Source organism: Lepidochelys kempii, chromosome 2, assembly GCF_965140265.1.
Source record: "Lepidochelys kempii isolate rLepKem1 chromosome 2, rLepKem1.hap2, whole genome shotgun sequence".
Lineage (NCBI taxonomy): Eukaryota > Metazoa > Chordata > Testudines > Cheloniidae > Lepidochelys > Lepidochelys kempii.
The window spans coordinates 175,818,254-175,837,841 of NC_133257.1; the positions used below are offsets into that span (position 1 = coordinate 175,818,254).

The window sequence follows — 19,588 nt, forward strand, 5'->3', positions numbered from 1 at the left end:
TTTAATTAAAAACAACAACAACCCACTTTGTGGGTTGGAATCCGTAATTAGCAACCTAATGCCTTTCTGTTGTGAGGAGGTGAAGTCATGAAGTAGAGTTGAACATTGAGGTTTTACCTTCTGTAAAACCCTAGGAAGAGGCCTGATTATTTCAATTTGTTTTGTTAACTCGGACCTCATTAAAATAGCTACATCTGTAAGATGGAACATTTTCTTCCTCCGTGAACAGTTGGCAAGTGAATAAACAATGATGACCCCTTTAGTGAGCCTTAGCAGCTCTAAAACAAAGGTTAATGCCTCCACTCTATCTCTTATACATGCTGTTCCTAAGCGAAACAGACCAGGTTTGCTGTGCTTTGGGAACATCATGAATCCTTGCTGACCTGATGAGACTCTAACATTGTCCCTTTGTCCTACTCTTCAGGTGTCACAGTTTGGGAATTAATGACATTTGGATCAAAACCGTATGATGGGATCCCAGCCAGTGAGATTTCATCTGTCTTGGAGAAGGGCGAGCGTTTGCCTCAGCCTCCTATCTGTACTATTGATGTCTATATGATCATGGTCAAATGTGAGTTCAGTTCTTGTACATGTCCATGTAGTTCATATTAGTAAGAAGGAAAATGGTTCTAGTTATGGAACATTTGTATGCTATGCTGTATTCCTGAGATTCACAGGAAAACATGCCTATGTGCTATATGAGAAGAGTAACATCACTATGGTATGGTTCAGACATCTCATGCTTCAGACAAGACAGCAGGTTTTTCTTTAACTACAGTTCAGAGTCCAAATTCTCATTTCTCATCATTGTGGCGGTGAGTATGGTATAAAAACCTAAATTACACCAATGTAAATCCAGACTAACAATGGAGTTACTCCAGAATTACTCCAGTGTTGCTGAGGTCAGAATATAGCCCCAGGTTTCCAATTTTGCACACTGAATCATCAGTCCTGACTTCTCTTCTTGTGTTTTCATTTCATTTTAATTAAATAACAAACATACACAATAGGAAAAAATGTCTGAGAATGCAATCACAGTATTAGTGGCTGCACATGAAGACTTTGAGCCAGGATCCTGAGCTTCATAACTGGTCTGACCCCCAATTTTTTGACTTAGACACAGTCATTATAATAAATGAACAGGAGCTAGCAGATTTGGTAAAGCAAGTTTCTGTGGCATTGGTTCCATGTCCTTATTACTGTAAGTACATTAGAGGACATTCACAAGCAGCCCACTAGGTGGCATTTAAACACTTTCTTTGATAAAATGTACTAAGTCCTCAAAGAGGTTAAACTTTTCTTTGACTCAAAGAATTTACTTCTACTAATGCTATGGTTTTAGGAGTCTCTGAATACATACTTCGTACTACTAATAATAACAATAAATCACTCATCCAAAAAGGGTCCGCCTGCTAAAATGAGATATCGACAGATCTAATGGACAAACCAGCTGATTTCACAAATAGCTAGCTGATTTCACAACCTCCCTTCGTGTATGGCAATGAAGCATTTATACACCTGCCATGCAGACAAAGCACTGACCATGATACTTCACTGGAATTCACAATATTTCCTGATTTAGTGTAGTTCTAGAAATAATAAGCAGCAAGTTAAGACAGGTCTGTGGTTGAATACTGACAGAGATTCTACTCAGTATGGGGGGGGGAGAGAGGAAGGCAATAATAACAGAAAATGTGGAAAGAGCAGAAGTGCTTAATGACTTCTTTGTTTCGGTTTCCACCAAGAAGGTTGACGGCGATTGAACGTCTAACATAGTGAATGTCAGTGAAAATGAGGTAGGATCAGAGGCTAAAAAAGGAAAAGAATAAGTTTAAAAATTACTTTGACAAGTTAGATGTCTTCAAGTCACCAGCACCTGATGAAATGCATCCTAGAATACTCAAGGAGCTATCTGAGCCATTAGCGATTATCTTTGAAAAGTCATGGAAGACAGGAGAGATTCCAGACCACTGGAAAAGGGCAAATATATTGCCCATCTATAAAAAGGGAAATAAGGACAACCTGGGGAATTACAGATCAGCCTGCTTAACTTCTGTACCCAGAAAGATAATGGAGCAAATAATTAAGCAATCAATTTGCAAACATCTAGAAGATAATAAGGTGATAAGTAACAGTCAGCATGGATTTGTCAAGAACAAATCATGTCAAACCAACCTGATATCTTTCTTTGACAGGATAACAAGCCTTGTGGATGGGGGGAAGCGGTAGAGGTGGTATATCTTGACTTTAATAAAGCTTTTGATACTATCTTGCATGAGCTTCTCATAAACAAACTAGGGATGGAGTTACCATAAGGTGGGTACAAAACTGGTTAGAAAACCATTCCCAGAGAGTAGTTATCAGTGGTTCACAGTCATACTGGAAGGGTATAACAAGTGGGGTCCCACAGGAATCAGTTCTGGGTCCGGTTCTGTTCAATATCTTCATCAATGATTTAAAAGAAGAGCACTGTGTAAACTTGAAAACTTGTCCCTTCCAACAGAAGTTGGTTCAATAAAAGATATTACCTCACCCTGCTTCTCTCTTTCAAAACCTGGGACCAGCATGGCTACAACAACACTGCAAATAATGATTAGTAAGAAGATAGTTAGATATGTTCATGAGTGATTTAGATAATGGCATAGAGAGTACATCTATAAAGTTTGTGCATGATACCAAACTGGAAGGGGTTGCAAATGCTGTGGAGGATAGGATTAAAGTTCAAAATGATCTGGACAAACTGGAGAAATGGACTAAAGTAAATAGGATTCAATAAGTAAGTAAATTCAATAAGAATAAATGCAAAGTACTCCATTTAGGAAGGAACAATCAGGTGCACGCATACAAAATGGGAAATAACTGCCTAAGAAGGAGTACTGTGGAAATGGATCTGGGGGACATAGTAGACCATAAGCTAAATATGAGTCAACAGTGTAATGCTGTTGCAAAAAAAGTGAACAACATTCTGGGATGTACTAGCAGGAGTATTGTAAGCAAGAGATGAGAAGTAATTCTTCGCTCTACTCCTCGGTGATTAGGCCTCAACTGGAATATTGTGTCCAGTTCTGTGTGGACAAATTGGAGAAATTCTAGAGAAGAGCAACAAAAATTATTAAAGGTCTAGAAACATGACCAATGAGGGAAGATTAAAAACATTAGGTTTGTTTAATCTGGAAAAGAGAAGATTGAGAGGGGAAATAACAGTTTTCAAGTACATAAAAGATTGTTACAAGGAGGATAGAGAAAAATTATTCTTCTTAACCTCTGAGGATAAGACAAGAAGCAATGGACTTAAATTGCAGCAAGGGCGGTTTATGTTGGACATTAGGAAAAACTTCCTAACTGTCAGGGTAGTTAAGCACTGGAATAAATTGCCTAGGGAGGTTGTGGAATCTCCATCATTGGAGATTTTAAAGAGCAGGTTAGACAAACACCTGTCAGGGATGGTCCAGATAATACCTAGTCATGCCATCAGTGCAGGGGACTGGACTAGAGGGGACTGGACTAGATGACCTCTCGAGGTCCCTTCCAGTCCGATGATTCTATGAGAACTGAAATACAATTTTACTGGTAAACGATCAGCCAAATAAAGCCATACACTTCTAATCTGGAAAGAAATCTAAACCTGAGTTTCTACCAAAGGGCCCGATTCTGTTCTCATTGAAGCCAGTGGGAGTTTTACCAACTCTAATGGGATCAGGCCCAATATTGTATTTAGTAAATGAAGACTATGGAAACATTTAAAGTAAACCCTAACTGAAATATATATATATAAAAAAATCATCACGTCAACTTAGAAAGAAAAAACTAATAAAATGTGCAAAATAATCACTACATCAAATTATAAATAAAAATCTAAACCAATAAAAATTAAATATTAAAATATGTATAAAATTAACTTAATATTATTTTTTAAAACCTGTTTTCAATCTAAATGGGCCAGTTTCTGCCCTAGTGTAAATCACTATAGATCTGCTGACTTCATTTAGAATAATTAGCAATGAAGAACGATGCTGCCTCTCTGTACAGAAGTTAGGGCACAGGAAACTCATCTCACCACTAGAGCCAACTGTAAATTGGGTTTTCTTTCAAAGTTGTTATAATGCAAAGTTTATTGGTTTTAAAGGTACGTGACAATATTCAACCCGCAGCTCAATTAACCAACCTGTTTTAAAAATGAATTGACGTTACTTTACAACAGCAACCATATCTCAGATTCCCCATTTGCTCCAACAGTGACATGAATTTCCTGCATAGGCTGGAGTATCTGAACAAAGTGGAAGCCATTATTGCAGCAAAAGGAATTAAATAAACTACAGGGAGATGTACATGTAACTCTCTACTTCAGTGAATATTTAAGGATTTATACAAAGTGGAATAGCTTCAACAGGAGAGACTGAGCGCAACCCACCCTAGAATAGTCAATCGTCTAGTGGTTAGGATGCTCACCGGGAGAGGAAGATCTGAGTTTGTCACTACTCCAGAGTGGGGATTCAAAGCTGGGTGTCTCGCCTTTCAAGCAGGTACCCTACCCACCCCATAGGCTAAAGGTTATAAGGCGACTTGCATATTTCTCCCCCTCCCTCTTTCTCTCTCTCTCACTCACTCTTCCCCCCCCCCCCACCTCCAAAGCTGGTTCCTGGCCAAAATGAATCTTGTCAAATTCACAGATAGTGTCAGGTCAGCCGAAACTTCATTTTTCAACAAATCAACTTTTTGACCCAGAAAGTCTGCCCAGTTCTGTTAGCCTATCTGTAAGGTGCTGTGCATAGGAGATGATTAAAAATCAACAATTACTCGTGGGGCCCTGTTCTGGTCTCGGTTACCCAGGTGATTTCCATGAGAGGTGCACCCATGTAAATGAGAACAAAATTGGCGCACTAGAGGCAAATCCAGATACCATCACCAGGCCAGGTACTGGTCAGATATAAAGAAAATGGGGGAGAGAAATCCTCCCTACACCGTTGTGGAGTGGCTCTGAAGCTGAAGTAGCCTTCACAGATCTGCCAGGTGGAGTGGGGGTATGTCAGTGCTTGCATAGCATTGGATCCGCTGCCCATCTCCTGGTCCAGCACTCCCTTCCCCATCCTGTGGGCTGCTATGTAGTGAGCTTGTGTGGAGCAGGGATCCCGACCTTTTAGGAGGACTATGCCAGAAGGAGTTAAAGGAGGGTACTCCCTGCATGTTGATGCTAAGCAAGAATCTTTCTACTATATCTTTTTATTTATTTATTTATTTATTGGTCTTCCAAGAAGAGCAGAGAGTGGTGTTCTTAAATGTCAAAAAGAAACAAAGAATAAAGTCTGACGAAAAGCTGATGTGACTGGATTTCTCATTGTTATGGTTTGATGCAACAGCTTCACATGTACCAAGTTCCTATCCTTTACATCTTATTTTAAAATTCTCTTCAGGTTTAATGGCTAAGATCATTTGATTTGTGCTTTTGTTTTCCATACTGTCCCTTCAGGCTGGATGATAGATGCAGACAGTCGCCCCAAGTTTCGTGAGCTGATATCAGAATTCTCCAAAATGGCTCGAGACCCTCAGCGCTATCTTGTTATACAGGTATTGATCAGAGCTTGTTTTACCAGGAAACCAAGATCTCAAACGGTCACTTAGAAAGGGGGAAATTACAGCAAATACGAAATAATACACACGGTATGCTCACAGATGAGCAAGCTAAGGAGTTCAATGATTCCATGACCAAATGTCGAAAGAAACCGGACCACTTGAACATCGACAATATAGTCTCATGCTGCTACTTTCAGTTAAAGAAAACTGTAATGCTGATTGTTCTAGTCCATTTCCACGTTGTTGCAGTAAATACTTTAGCATATTACCATTTGCTTTAAAATAAAGAATAGAACAAATAATAAATGTGGATATGAGGAACAGAAATGTAACTAAGAATGCCAGGTTACTTCGTCTTTCATAGAAGCAAAGAAATTCATGGGAAAGACCTGTTAGACCATTGAGTCCATTTCTCTGCCAAGGCAGGATTGTGCCCTTCAGAACATTTGCTAACATTTAATGTGGAAAGAAGAGCTACTTAGGAGTACAACAGCAGTAACAGCAGAAATCTCAAATAGCCTCTCAGTTTATGGTGGAAAAAGAAAGCACAGGAAAGCTGTTAGTGTGCGTTGTGGAATTATTGAGAGATTTCACAAAGGGAACATTCAATAACATCATAACAAGACTGAAAAATGTATTTTATTGAATTTAGATCATGCTCCCATTTAAAGTCTGATATACTGCAACCTGCCAGGGCTAGAAACACATAGTTGGGCCCATACAAACACTTTCAGGACCAGTAAATTTTTCCATGCATGTGTCCTGGTTCAGGATTATCATCATTCCTGTTTCAATCCAGAAAGGAGGTTAGATTCTGAATACTTTAAAAAGCAGATACTCTAGACATAGGCCTAACCAAACGCCAGGTCCAGTTCCCCCCTGAATTTACATCCAAGTCTAAATTTTGCAGTGTATGCCTATCTCCAGAACATTTGTTTTTCTCGAGAGAGAAAGCTGCTTTGCTGTAGTGCAGGCAGGACGGTGTCCAGCAATCCGCTCTTACTGTGGTTTGGTTGACAGGGAGATGAAAGAATGCATTTGCCAAGCCCTACAGACTCCAAGTTTTATCGGACCTTGATGGAAGAGGAGGACATGGAAGACATTGTTGATGCAGACGAGTACCTCATTCCACACCAGGGATTTTTCAACAGCCCCTCCACATCCCGGACTCCCCTCTTGAGTTCATTGGTATGATATTTCATCCATGTTCACAGACCTAACAGTTTGGAATTAGTCATTTCCCAGGTCAGACAATATTTTTCTCTTTTTAAAATATCTTTTTTCTCTCTTTCTCTCTTTTGAAGAGTGCTACTAGCAACAATTCAACCACAACCTGCATTGATAGAAATGGGGTAAGTAAGTGTGATCAGCTAGCGTTAAAAGTATCTTATCACTGTGTTAATGTTGTGAACTGAATTAAAGAATCAAGTCTTGATTTAGCAGAGATGGTGTCTCAATTTCATCACCAGATGTTGGCTTTCTCTTCCTCCCCACCCCTTTTTTTCTGCACACACATTTACCTGTACACACCAGCTTCTATGAAATAGTCTGTTCTATACTCTGTTTCTTAACCTGTACCTTTAACCTAGCAGGGATACCCCGTGAGGGACGACAGCTTTGTCCAGCGCTACAGTTCAGATCCAACTGGCATCTTCTTGGAAGACAGCATAGATGATGGCTTCCTGCCTGCTCCAGGTGAGTACATCTGCTAGGTATCATCTGATCCTCAAGTTCATTCATTGATCAGCAACTTGGAATGCCATTTGCTTCTCTCTTAGATCTTTGAGGTTTCTTGGTGATCTCTGGGTAATCATTTTCCTTCCCCTCCCTCAGCAAAGGAGGAGTCCTTCACATCCCTTAAGATCCCCACAATTTTTCTTCACTGGTCAATAAATGGGGGCGGAGAAATTGTGCAGAATTTTTCTTTTCATTTTTTTCCTAGATCTTTTCTGACAGCTTCTTGACCACATGTCATCCACCATCACCACCAGTCCGATTTCTACTTTTTGTTGTAGGTGCCTTATCAAGGATTTTTTCTTTTTTCTACTAATCAGACAGTCTCTTCTAAGAACTCTTTAGACCTCTTCATTGTTTTTATTGTAGAAACTCTGTTTCTTGTTGTTGGTCTTTTACTGCTTTCCAAACAGAAATATACTCAAGCAGAATGGATGGCACAATGAAATATGCAGTGTTGCTAACCACAGTCTGACATGTACTTGTATAGTAGTTCACTAGAACCAGAATTCATTGACTTAAAAGATCAGTAAGACTGTTACAAGGATGTTTTAATAAAATGATACACTCGCAATGCTTTGTCCTCAACTAGTACTGCAGCTGAGTAAGGGAAAGAGCCAGCATTGAGCATTGTATTGGGACATGGGGTCTCAGTTACTGTTGGTCTTTTTTTTTTTTAAGGCATTTCCATTATCTTTAAGTACTTCTCCAGATATATGGTTGCCCTCAGCTAAACTCCCTGGATAAGATTTCAAAACACTCCATGGGGAGTTAGGGAAACACACTTCACTAAAAGCAATGGAAAATGTGTGGCTTAATTCCCTTGGCTGCTTTGAAAATCTGACTCCTGGAACCTTTGTTCAATGGAACTTCCTGCCTTTGGTTAAGTCTTGGAATCCTGAGAAAGATCCAAATGACTTGTGGGCTGATGTGGGAAAAGATTGTTTCCACATATATTAAAAATACACATCAGATCATTTAAAGGACTGCATTAGTTACATATCTTAATTTCTTTCTTTCTTTTTTTTTTATCTCAGAATATGTCAATCAGTCAATCCCCAAAAAACCATCAGCATTTGTAGTACAGAATCCAATCTACAACAACGTCTCCCTCCCAGTAAACCCAAATCCCGCTCCAGCTTCAAGCTATCAGAATTCCCACAGCACAGCAGTGGACAACCCAGAGTATCTCAACACAAACCAGTCTCCTTTTGTCAAAACGGTTTTTGAAAGCTCCCCCTACTGGGACCAAACAGCCAATCACCAAATAAATCTGGACAATCCTGACTACCAACAGGACTACTTTCCTAAGGAAACTAAGCCTAATGGCATCTTTAAAGTTCCTGCAGCAGAAAATCCTGAATACTTAAGGGTAGCAGCACCAAAAACTGAATACATTGAAGCCTCAGCATGACCACAGAAAAATTCTCTCTTCTTGCAGTAATACAAACTAAAATCCAGATGAACAACCTGGCTGCTGCAGGATCAAGCTATGAACTGACAGACGAGTAATCACAATTCACTGACAGACACGCTTTTCCTTTCAAGCTGGTGGACTGAATTCACCAAGCTGATTTTACTATATATTTTGGGCTTTTCCTTGGCCATTCACATACATAACTTAGGCACATACCATACACATGCACGCATGTTGGACTAGAGCAAGAACTTCCTGCAGATAAGAAATTGCAGATGCATTCCTTCTGTTTTCAAATGGTAGCATTATAAAAACCAATTTGGAATTAACTGTAAGAATTCCTTTCTACAATGCCTATTTTTATAAACATTTCTAATGGAATTTTTGGATCTTTTACAAGATGAGACACTTGCTTGTTGTACTGTTGTGTGACTCTCGGATCACAAGGGGAAAAAAAAAGCAATACATTATTAAATCCTTTTCAAACTCTTGAAAGATGGATAGCTGTTCCAAATGATTGGATCTTAAATATTGACTTCATTTACTGTACTGGTACAAACAGGAAAAAAATGAGTCAGAGAGAAGTGTGGAGATTCTGCTGATGAAGTGGTTTTTATTGGTGAATTGGTGAAATTTTATAACCCACAGTGTATTTAGCACAAGGACTGGATGGCAGCACACATTACTTTACTGACCACTACTCTTGGAGTCCAACAGGAAGAACACAGCATACAGAAGAGTTGTTTGTAAATGTTTATAAAGTACTCACAAGTCTGTTTTCTGTATGTTGAATGCAAGCCTTTCTTTTTTCCATTCCATTGGTTAGCTGTAGATTTGTCAAATTACATTTTTAACAAAATTTTTAAAGATGTTGCTATGACTGAAAAATGAAGTGTCAATTCCCTTTGTCTCAATCGCATTGGGACAAACTTTCCCTAAAGGGCAAGGAAATGCAAAAGGTGTTAATTGGGTTATTTGTGAGAGCTGGTGATCCGAATGCAACTGCACAAAATTAAACTTGGCTCAGACAAAAATGCAAAAAATGCAACCAAAGGAAATGAGATTGTTTGTTTTTGTTTTGTTTGTTTAAGTGGCTCAGTAAAAAAAAATTTTTCCCTGTATAAAAATTGCAAAGAAAAGGGGGGGAAATACACCACTATACTCTGTTAAACTTGTGGCAGAATATTGCCAATTGCTGTATCACTGTGCAGGAATCTGTTGTCTCTTACATGACTACAGCTGCTGTGTTAGGGTGGTCTTCTTTTATGCTAGGTACAAAGAAAATACAGTAATAATGCATCAAAGAGGAAAAAGAATAGTCTGAAGTGTTTGAATGCAATTGCTTAGTTTGCTATTCTGAAATTGGGGGCTGGGAATGCCACAGGCCTCTTTGAAGTCCAAGCCTGGTTGTCTAATTGTCACTGTGGAATAATCCAAATCAATATTTGGTTTAATAATAAATATACAATATATCTATTGTATATAAAACCATTGTAGCACAAAAAGTTAGAGATTGGTTCTCTTTAAGTTGTGTGTAGTTTTTAAAACTCCTGAAGTTCTTTTAATACCTTTTGATAACATTTTTGCTGTCTTCTTTGAAAGGAGTAGGAAAAAAATAGTTAAAGCATTGATTCAAAGAGTAATAGTAATATGGAGCCATCCCTCCACTACCTTGATGGAAAGAATATTTTAGCCAAATAGTTGGATCTGAAGCCAGATTTGAATCAAGCAATTTGCATGCTAAGATCCATAATTAATAGTTAATCATTGGAAAATTACTTGAGATGACATAAAAACTGTAACAGAAAATATGTAACATTTATACTTGAGACATCAATGCAACCTATAGCATCAGGGAATGGTCAAATTTCACTTCTCCTCCACTATGTTTGGAATACCTCAATGTAAATTCCAGCTGAAATATTGCATTTGTATCCAGGATCAGGACCAAAGCCCTTAAAATGTTGTCATGGCAGGTTTGTTTGAGGAGGGGAAATGAAGACTGGCAGTGTAAAATATCTCATGTTAGATCAATGCAATGCAGGCTGCCATTGAAAACCAGGACACGTATAATAATGTGTCGCGAACAGTACAGAGTCTAGAGCCGGAGACCAAATTTGATCAAAACACATTTATTGTCATCCTCTTTGGGCACATCTCACTCACAATGATTGGAGCCCAGCCGCAGCCTTACAGAGAATAGGTAACAACTTGTATTATTTCCTTGTAGTTAAAACATTGAAAAAAATTCTGCTCTCAAGTACAGTTTACCCCAGATCTACACTGGTGTACCTGAGAGCAAAATGTTGTCCCAATGCCATGTTCAGAATGCGCCAGACACACACACGCTCACATCGACACACACTGTCGTTTTAACAATCTTTTTTTTATTTTTTTCCCCCATTAACAAACTCACAAGGGGATTGTATGTTTGTCAAACGACTTTTTAACAGAAATCATGGATAGTTTACTACTCAAAGCAATACAGTATGGTACAATACTACATCTTTTCCTACAGCCTTTCCAACGCCATTCCCAAAATGATTCAGTAACATTTTTAGCTTTAAAAATGGTTTTTAAAAAAAAAAAAAAACAGTAGCGCTAAGTTACCAGCATTATGTAGCATGGAAACTATTTAATACAGATTAACCTCTCTACATTTTTTAAATGGTTCCTGGAGGACTTTGTAACATGACCACCATGAAAGCCAATGAGAGTCATGCAGCTATATACTTTAAGAGTGTTTAAGAAATCTAAGGTTGAGTTCTCTTTTTTTTTAATTTATTTATTGTTTAATGGAAAACATAGCAGAGAGAATATAGGAGCCAGCTTCTGATGCAAGATTGTCTGTAATTTATGACCTATCCTAATTTATGTGGTACAGACTCTAGGTTTATGAACTAACAATATTTTTAAATCTGATAAATGTGTCATGATTTCCTAATATGCAGCCCTAAGTTATTCAAAGACCAGCAGAAATAAAGAGCAATGAGCATATTAGCATATCAGCTCAGCTTCATTGTAGCAAACCATTTCAGTGCTATTTAAAATAAGTAAATATGTGGTTTAAATTATCTGATTTTTTTTTTTCTGGGGCACATGAATTGTGCAGCAGCAAAGATTCCACTTTGTATTGTAGAGATCTAAACAAATCAATGGGAGTTATGCGGCACGTTCACCTTGTGGAATCCCGATAAACTGCTGTTATACTGAGTTCAGGACTAAAACCCTTCTTCTGCATCTCAGGCCATTTAGTCAGGCCTCTCTATAGCTGAGATGAAGGTGAACCATCTCAGCTGGTAGCAGTCTAAAGTCCCTTATCCTTTCTGTGGGAAAGTCACTAGAGGGCAACAGTGAGCATATGCGCTTGTACACAGTCATAAAGGCAATGATAAACTATACTTCAAGATCTCCTGCAGATCAGCTCCCCTAGTGTGCTAGATTTCAGAGTAAATTGTACAGTTTCATATGATTATCAAACAGCAGTGTGTCACCACTCAGTGATCTACAATAAAACAATCAAACAAACCTAAGTGGCCAGTGAAGTATCACAAAGCCCACATAGCTTTATTTGTCCATAACCAGTTTGCTAGAAGACTTATGAATCTAGTCCAACTGATATGAAATAGACTGTAGGTATAATTGAGCAATCTTTCCCTGGTACCCAAGTTGCTCACTTGTTTTTGTCAAATGAGGGTATTAGTTGCTGTGTTGGAATGGGATTTCATGATTATTGTATTATAGAGAAGGTCTGTAGAACAAGAAAAGGTTTTTAATTATATTTAAAGTGTGATTGCAGATGTATTGTTATATAAATTATTGCAACATTAGAGTAGAACCTAATTATAACGTAGACTGTATCTTTTTTTTTTTTTTTTTGCATTTTTCCTGGGCATTCAGAGTGGTCTCCATTATAAAGTGATCAGAGCTCCTCCAGTTTAAAACTAGGAGAGTAGCTGAAGGAGAATGTTCTTGCAATATCTGAGCAAAACACAGATTCTAATTTTGAGCAGTTTGTAAGGAAATTAAAATTGCAAGCTGATTAATAAGAAGGCAGCATCAATTATGCCATTATGATTAAGAGTCTGTCGTCAGGTCCATTATAAAAGAGTTTCCCTAAATACTAATACATGATAGACCAGAACCATTTTAAAGGGTGCTCTATCAGGAGTTGTGGGCATAAAATGTCTCTTTAAAAAAATATGCCTGGATAGAGAGAGACCTACCAGACCACACCAGCTTTTAAAGGCTCATAGACTCTCACATGGGAGGGAGTTTTAAAATACTGCCTCTAATTTCTCGCATAAAGAGGAATGACACTGAACAGCATCGTGTGTACTTACCATACCACAATCACTAGCTTGGCAACTAATATGAAACTAATGTTAAACTGCTATTTTTAAACACCACATTTCAACATCATAAAGGTAAACTGCAAAATACCAGGAAATTCAAGGTTTAAGTCAGAATTTTCAAGTTCATTTGCTGTTTTTCAGTGTTCTGTGTACAGTGCAGTGTACTATAGCAAACTTGGCTGTAAATTGTTTTGTACTGGGAAGGAGTTGGCTTGGGAAAGTCTGAAAATGTTTCAATATATCGTAAGAAGTAAACTTTCTACAGGGTCCCATGCCCTTGTCTCACTTCCAAGTGAAGTGAAATAACCTGATGAATTTCTTTGGTCAGAGTACTTTGGACTACATGGCGCTCCTCACGTTTTTTCAATCTTTAAGGTTGATTTGCTGCTCCTTCCTGTTCCATTCAGCCGATCTTTAGGGCCCTGAAGTGATAGATAGCGTTGCATTTCCTCTGAAAAGGAAACAGGCCTGCATGGGATGGGGTGGCTATAGGCAGAATTATATAGAGGGACCATAGCCAGGGAATCTACACACAATACAGATCCGCTGGCCCAAAATTTTCTTACAGGGGAAGCCATAGCAGTCATTGCTTACTACTTCAGCTCAGGATGATAGCAGCAATTGAGTGGCTAAGCAGGTGCCCAATGCCCTACCTGCTGATTGGGAGGAAAATCCCCTCAACTTAAGTAAGTCGGGGGAGGGGGAGCGGGTTGTGTTTTTTTGTGTTGGTGCAAAACCCATTTACTCAGGCTTTGTGCTACAAATGTGAATTTTATCCTATGCATAGAAGATCAAGTATGTGTATTCCGGATCCAATTTAACAGGACCACAAGACTCCAAATGATTCAAGCACTTCACATAGAAGTGCGGGAGGTGTCCTCCCTCTGTTTGGTAATGAATAACTGAATGTCAATAAGACAAAGACACTTTGCATTTCCTGACAAGCATTCATTTTTCAGGTTAGAAGTTTAACATCACCTATAGCACACAAGCCACTACCTCTTCACTGTCCGCTGGTAAAATTGCCCTAGTCTCTCTTTTTTTTTTTTTTTTTAAACACATTTCTCTGTGAGAAAACACTTTCGTCAGGACAAAGTGAGAAAATGTATCTGTTTGTATCCCCCTTCCTGAAGAAAATGTATAGTAATGAAATTTTAAACTCTGTATAGTTATACTGCCAAGCGGGACCCTTCACCAGAGTGCTTTGATAATGTTGTTGTTAAACCACCACTAAACCGGATTTTTATATTGAAATCCCATTTTTTTAGCTTTGCTTTCCCAGTGAGTTTTGTTTCTTCTCTGCTCTAACATATGCCTTTTAAAAGTCTTTTTAAAAAAAAAGGAAAAAGGAAAAAAAGTATTTATATAAAAGAAAAACAAGACCCCTTTACGTAGCTTTTTAAATGGGTTGCATTAGGACCAAAGAGAATGTGTCTTATTTTCTTGCTTTAAAGTAATTAATCAAAATGCCAATTGATCATCACTTCCATAGCTTTTTATTGGGGAGGGAATCGCCGCCCCCAATCCTGCAAAAGGATCTGCACTGAGCCCCACTGACGTCAATGGGGCTTTTCCTGAGAACAAGCATCTGCTGTGCACAGTGATTCAACTGGAGCCATGCATAGCATGTGGGCCAAATCTGATGTCTTTATTCAATTATGACTCATGGTCTGCTCAGTCAAAACACTCGTTAAATTAAGGGGACTTTGGGCCAAATAGGGACTGACTGAAAACTGAACAAGGACTTCAAGTTTTGGATCAGTGTCAGGAAAAAAAAATTGAGTGGCAAATACTGAAGTGATTGGATCCCTGCTTTTCATCTGGGGAAGGTTGTAGCAAGCACGTTTCTGATTACATTATTTCTTTCAACATGGGGTGTGAACTGAGAGCGTGAAATTTTCATGACACACTTTTGTCTCCCTGCCATACATTCTGCCTGCTTTGGACACTTGCACAGATTTCCAGGGCACCGGTATGTCCTTAAACGTATGGACTGGGAATTACGGTTCTAATTTCCAATTAATGTTAATGGGAATTAAGGTGACTTTGAGAGAAGGATGTAATATTCTTAGGGTATTCAGGTAAGAGTGAATGCATAGCAAACATTCAGTAGTGTCAAAGTCAAAGAAAGGGATTCTTTGAGAGTGAATGAAACAATCTGGAACATTGCTGTCAGAAACCACATGAAGCATTGAGCCAAACCCTGATCCCAACAAAGTCAGTGGCAAAATGCCTGAAGCCAGGATTTTGGTCCTTTATGTTCTGCTGTATATATACAAATATATGTATGTGGCCCACACCTCATTGTTACCTCAGAGTAATTCATCCTCCTTACGAACAAGCTGAAAAATCAAAAACCCCAGCCCTGAACCTAACCAATAGCTTTATGAGGGATTTGTCCATACGTAGGTGATACGGTACATGTTCTTAGCCGTCCCAGTGGTCCTGGAGCTTTTTTCCAAAACATCCTTCTAATATCTTAGAATCTATGTGAAGGCTGGGGGTTTTGAAAAGCCATTGTTGGCCAAATTCTGCTCCTACTCTGGTCACTGGGAGTTTCATCATTGATTTCAGTGGGAGCAGAGTGAGGCTAATATTGAGTGCTTTTGAAAATCCCTCTCATTATGCATAGGGATCCAACGGATCTGGTGCCCATTTTAGGCTGCTTTGTAATGATGCAATCAACTGGGAGTAATGTCTTGGTTATAGTAAACTATCAAGCAATATATCCATATAAAGAGTACCTTTTAGCATTGTAAAGTTAATCAACTATGAAAGCACTATTTGTACAAATAAGAAATGCTGTCTTTTATACAGTTTAATGATTTATACTATTGATCAAAGATTGTTTGTATATTGAGTGATAAAAATAAGGTGTATATTATTCTTGTTTTTAATTTTTGGAGAACATTTATTGTAATATACTGTATCGTGTTTGGGGGGGAATAAGTCAGGTTGGCTGGTTTGTAGGGTTAATAGTCATGGAAGAGCTAATGTTAAAAGTCTTTTATTGAGAGATTTTGAAAAGGTGTCACTATGGGGATTTAACCAGAGCTTACTGATCTTAATAATGAGGCACCTTTCCTCTCTCTAGCACATTTATGATACCCTCATGCCCAGTGTTCACTCTTTGAGTTTCATAGTGCAGTATGATACAACAAACAGTTTTGGCCATTGCAGCTGTTGTTTACCAAGGTGCTAGGAGAATGCACTCTTTGAAATGCACAGCAATGTCTCTCCTTAATTTTTACCACAAATATAGCAATTAAAGCAAAATCAAAGCAAACCCTCAAGCTCAAATCCACAGGATATTTTGCTTTTGAGGCCCATGCTATTGCCCATTTATAAACTGTATGCTATTTAAAAAAAAAAGTCCCTTCTTAAGCTTCTCACTCCACCAGCATTAACAGAGCAAGAATCCATGGTAAGTAGGTATAGATACATAACATAAAACTAAACTAAAACCCACGAAAGACTTCAGTATGTAAGGGGGGGAAATAACACCACAAAAATGCCTGGAAAAATAAATAAATCAGACTTATAACCCCCCGACTCAAGGCAACAGAGTAAATAATCCTATGAAAAAAGCAAACAATGAAATCTAGTTTTAATACATTATAGGAAGGAGTTTCTCAGACGAACAACATGGGAGCATGAATGAGTAGGGTTGCAGAGAAGGGAAAACCATATCAGTGAGGGTCATACCGATGTAGGGTATTAACCCAAATGGTGGAACTCCCCGTTGAATTAAAAGGGAGTTGCATACAAGGGTCAAGGGAAGCACATAGTCCTAAATGTAATGGAGATTTCTATGGGGTATGTAGAAGGGAGAGAAAAGTTAGCCTAGGCTTCCTCTAGGAGAAAAATACATTGTGTAGCTGAGATGGTAAAAGGTCAGAGGAGTTGGAACTGGATACATGAAGCACAAGATCAGCCTGGATAAGTCCCCATTATACTTATTTGTAAATTAGTAATTTTTTTCTTTAAAGATGAACTTTGTACACAGAGAAAAAGCCATTCCAGCACCTTTCGCCCAGCCCCTTCCATTACATAAGCTGTATGCTGAACCACCTTGACTTATTTTATGCAGAAAATTATGTAGTCTTAAAATTCATATAACTGGTTCTCAGAAATGTCTAGTGTATAGTAATGCATGATCTTTTTATTTTAATAAAAGTAATGAAATATGACTTTGCTATTTTGTAGTATTTTGTTCTTTCTAGAGATTAGTAGAGCCCTGCAAATCTGCAGATATCTGCAAACCATGTTTGTGGATTGGCTGCAGATGCTCATCTCTAGAGCCCTGCATGGATACAAAATTTGTAAGTCGAGCCTGGGGGAGGTTTCCCTCCCAGGTTATAATAATGCTTTGCACTTCTATAGCACCTTTCATACAAGGATCACCACACAATTTACAAACAATCTGCAGTACTGTAATAGCCATGTTTGTCCTAGGGTATCAGAGAGACAAAGTGGGTGAGGACATGTCTTTTATTGGACCAACTTCTCTTGGTGAAAGACACAGAGCTCTTCTTCAGTTCACTTCAATAAAGTGTTCTGTGTAAGCTCAAAAACTTCTCTCTTTCACCAACAGAAGTTGGTCCAACAAAAGATATTACCTCACCCACCTTGTCTCTCTAAACACTAATTTAGGCTCACAACTTCCCTATAAGGCAGAAAATAGCATTATTATCCAAGAGGGAAAACCCAGGCACAGAGAAGTTTCATAATTTGCCCGAAATCCAACAGAAAGACTATAGGAAAGCTGGGAATACAACCCACAGCCAAGATCTTCAAACACAGAAGCCTAAAGTTAGGCTCCAATCCATAATAGTGCAACTAAGTAAAAGGCCTGATACTCAAATGTTCTGAGCATCCATAGGTTTCTACTGACCTCAGTGATAGCAACATCAATGACAGTCTAAAGAGTGATATGAGCACTCCCTTTATTGTAAGGGGATCAGAGGGTCTGATTTATGAAGAGAGGGCAAAGGAAGTTAATATGTAAAGGTTGCAAAGGGGTATGTGACTGAGTTACAAATACTTGAGAATAAAAATATAAAAGGAGAGGGTTTGTTTATGGCCACAGAAGGATATGTCTACACTTTGAGTGGGGTGTGTAATCCCCAGCTCAAGAAGTCATACCTGTGCTAGCTCTAATCAAGCTAGCATGCTAAAAATAGAGCATAACCATGGGGGGGAGGGGAGAGGGTGAGCGGAGGGTGGGACTAGCTGCCCCGAGTATGTGCCCAGCATCCCAGAGTAATGACTGAAATGAAACAAGGGAAAATTGAAGTTAGCTTATAGGAAAATATTTCTGAAAGTTAATTATTCTGTTAGAAAATATGAATTTGCCAAGGGAGGCCACTGAGAGAACACACTACAAAGTTCAAAGCAGACCTGATAAAACACTGGCCGATAGTATAGAGGCTGATCCAGCACTTGGTCACCCTACATGATCGAAATAGCCTGTTCCAACTTTAGGCCCAACCTATTGTAGAGCTGTGACTTTGCCTTATGTATTATTTTAAGCTTGCCATAAGTCGAATGACACCACTGGCATATAATACTGATTGGTGTGTAGTGCTGCTTAAGCTGAAACACAAAAGGGCAAGTAGGCAATTCCTATGATTGGGTTATTAGGCTCTGCTATGATTAAAGGCCTATTGTATTAGCGTGAGGCCTTGTGGAGATAGTCCTGCTAAAGGCTGGTTTTAGCTAAAAGGATTGCAGGCCCCAAAAGCTAACTCAAGATCATAAATTCTGCACTTTCAGTCTGAGACACAAACGAGGGATCACAAAGGATACAGTGCACTGCAGGATTCTCTGGGGATGGCTTTAGCAAGCTGGTAACTAGGCGGTTAGACTGCAATAAAATATAGGCATTAAGACATAAGTGATGTAGGTTATTAATATGAATAAGTATAGGTGTGATTATGGAGACCTGGAATGCCACATATGGATGATAGACAAGTAGCAATCTTGTTTTGGTCATGGAACCTGGTCAAATATGGCTAGGTATCCAAAAAGTTACATAAAAGTGGGGTATAAAATCCTCATCACTGTTTCCTAGTTTTTGTGTGCTCTCAGGTCTCAGCTGGGTCTGTGGCTTTCTGAGGCACTCCCCTAACATTGCATTCCTCGCTTTGTCTTCTAAGTGTTGAACATATGCGATGAGACCTTCTTGGCTTAAAGCTCTAGCTGAATTTATATCTTGGTGCTCTGTTATTGGACGTAGCATTATATTGGGGTTATTTTAATGTAAGGGGATAATTGAATATATCTGTCTCACTCACAAATCACACCAACCCCCTAATGAAAGAGACGTATTCATCAGGGAAACTTCTGTGTAGCCCACTTTGGGCAAGAACCTGCAATGAGTTGATAAATAGCATATGTATGATTATTTATAAACATCGTACACGTGTATAGTTTTGTTATTGACTGACTACACTATCAAATTTGGCTCTTCTGATCTTGATGGTACCAAAATTTGGGGGTGTTCACGTCA

At 38.7% G+C, this 19,588-nt stretch overlaps 1 protein-coding gene across 1 annotated transcript in view; it reads left to right on the forward strand.

The window, feature by feature from the left end:
- Nucleotides 1–17,249, forward strand: part of EGFR (epidermal growth factor receptor) — a 226,163-nt gene extending 208,914 nt beyond the window's left edge. Inside the window, exons 23-28 of the mRNA XM_073332807.1 lie at nucleotides 425–571; nucleotides 5,468–5,565; nucleotides 6,592–6,759; nucleotides 6,876–6,923; nucleotides 7,164–7,266; nucleotides 8,343–17,249. Coding sequence (XP_073188908.1) covers nucleotides 425–571; nucleotides 5,468–5,565; nucleotides 6,592–6,759; nucleotides 6,876–6,923; nucleotides 7,164–7,266; nucleotides 8,343–8,719 — 941 coding nt within the window. The 3' untranslated portion in view covers nucleotides 8,720–17,249. The remainder of the gene's footprint in view (nucleotides 1–424; nucleotides 572–5,467; nucleotides 5,566–6,591; nucleotides 6,760–6,875; nucleotides 6,924–7,163; nucleotides 7,267–8,342) is intronic.
- The last annotated feature ends 2,339 nt before the right edge of the window (nucleotides 17,250–19,588 follow it).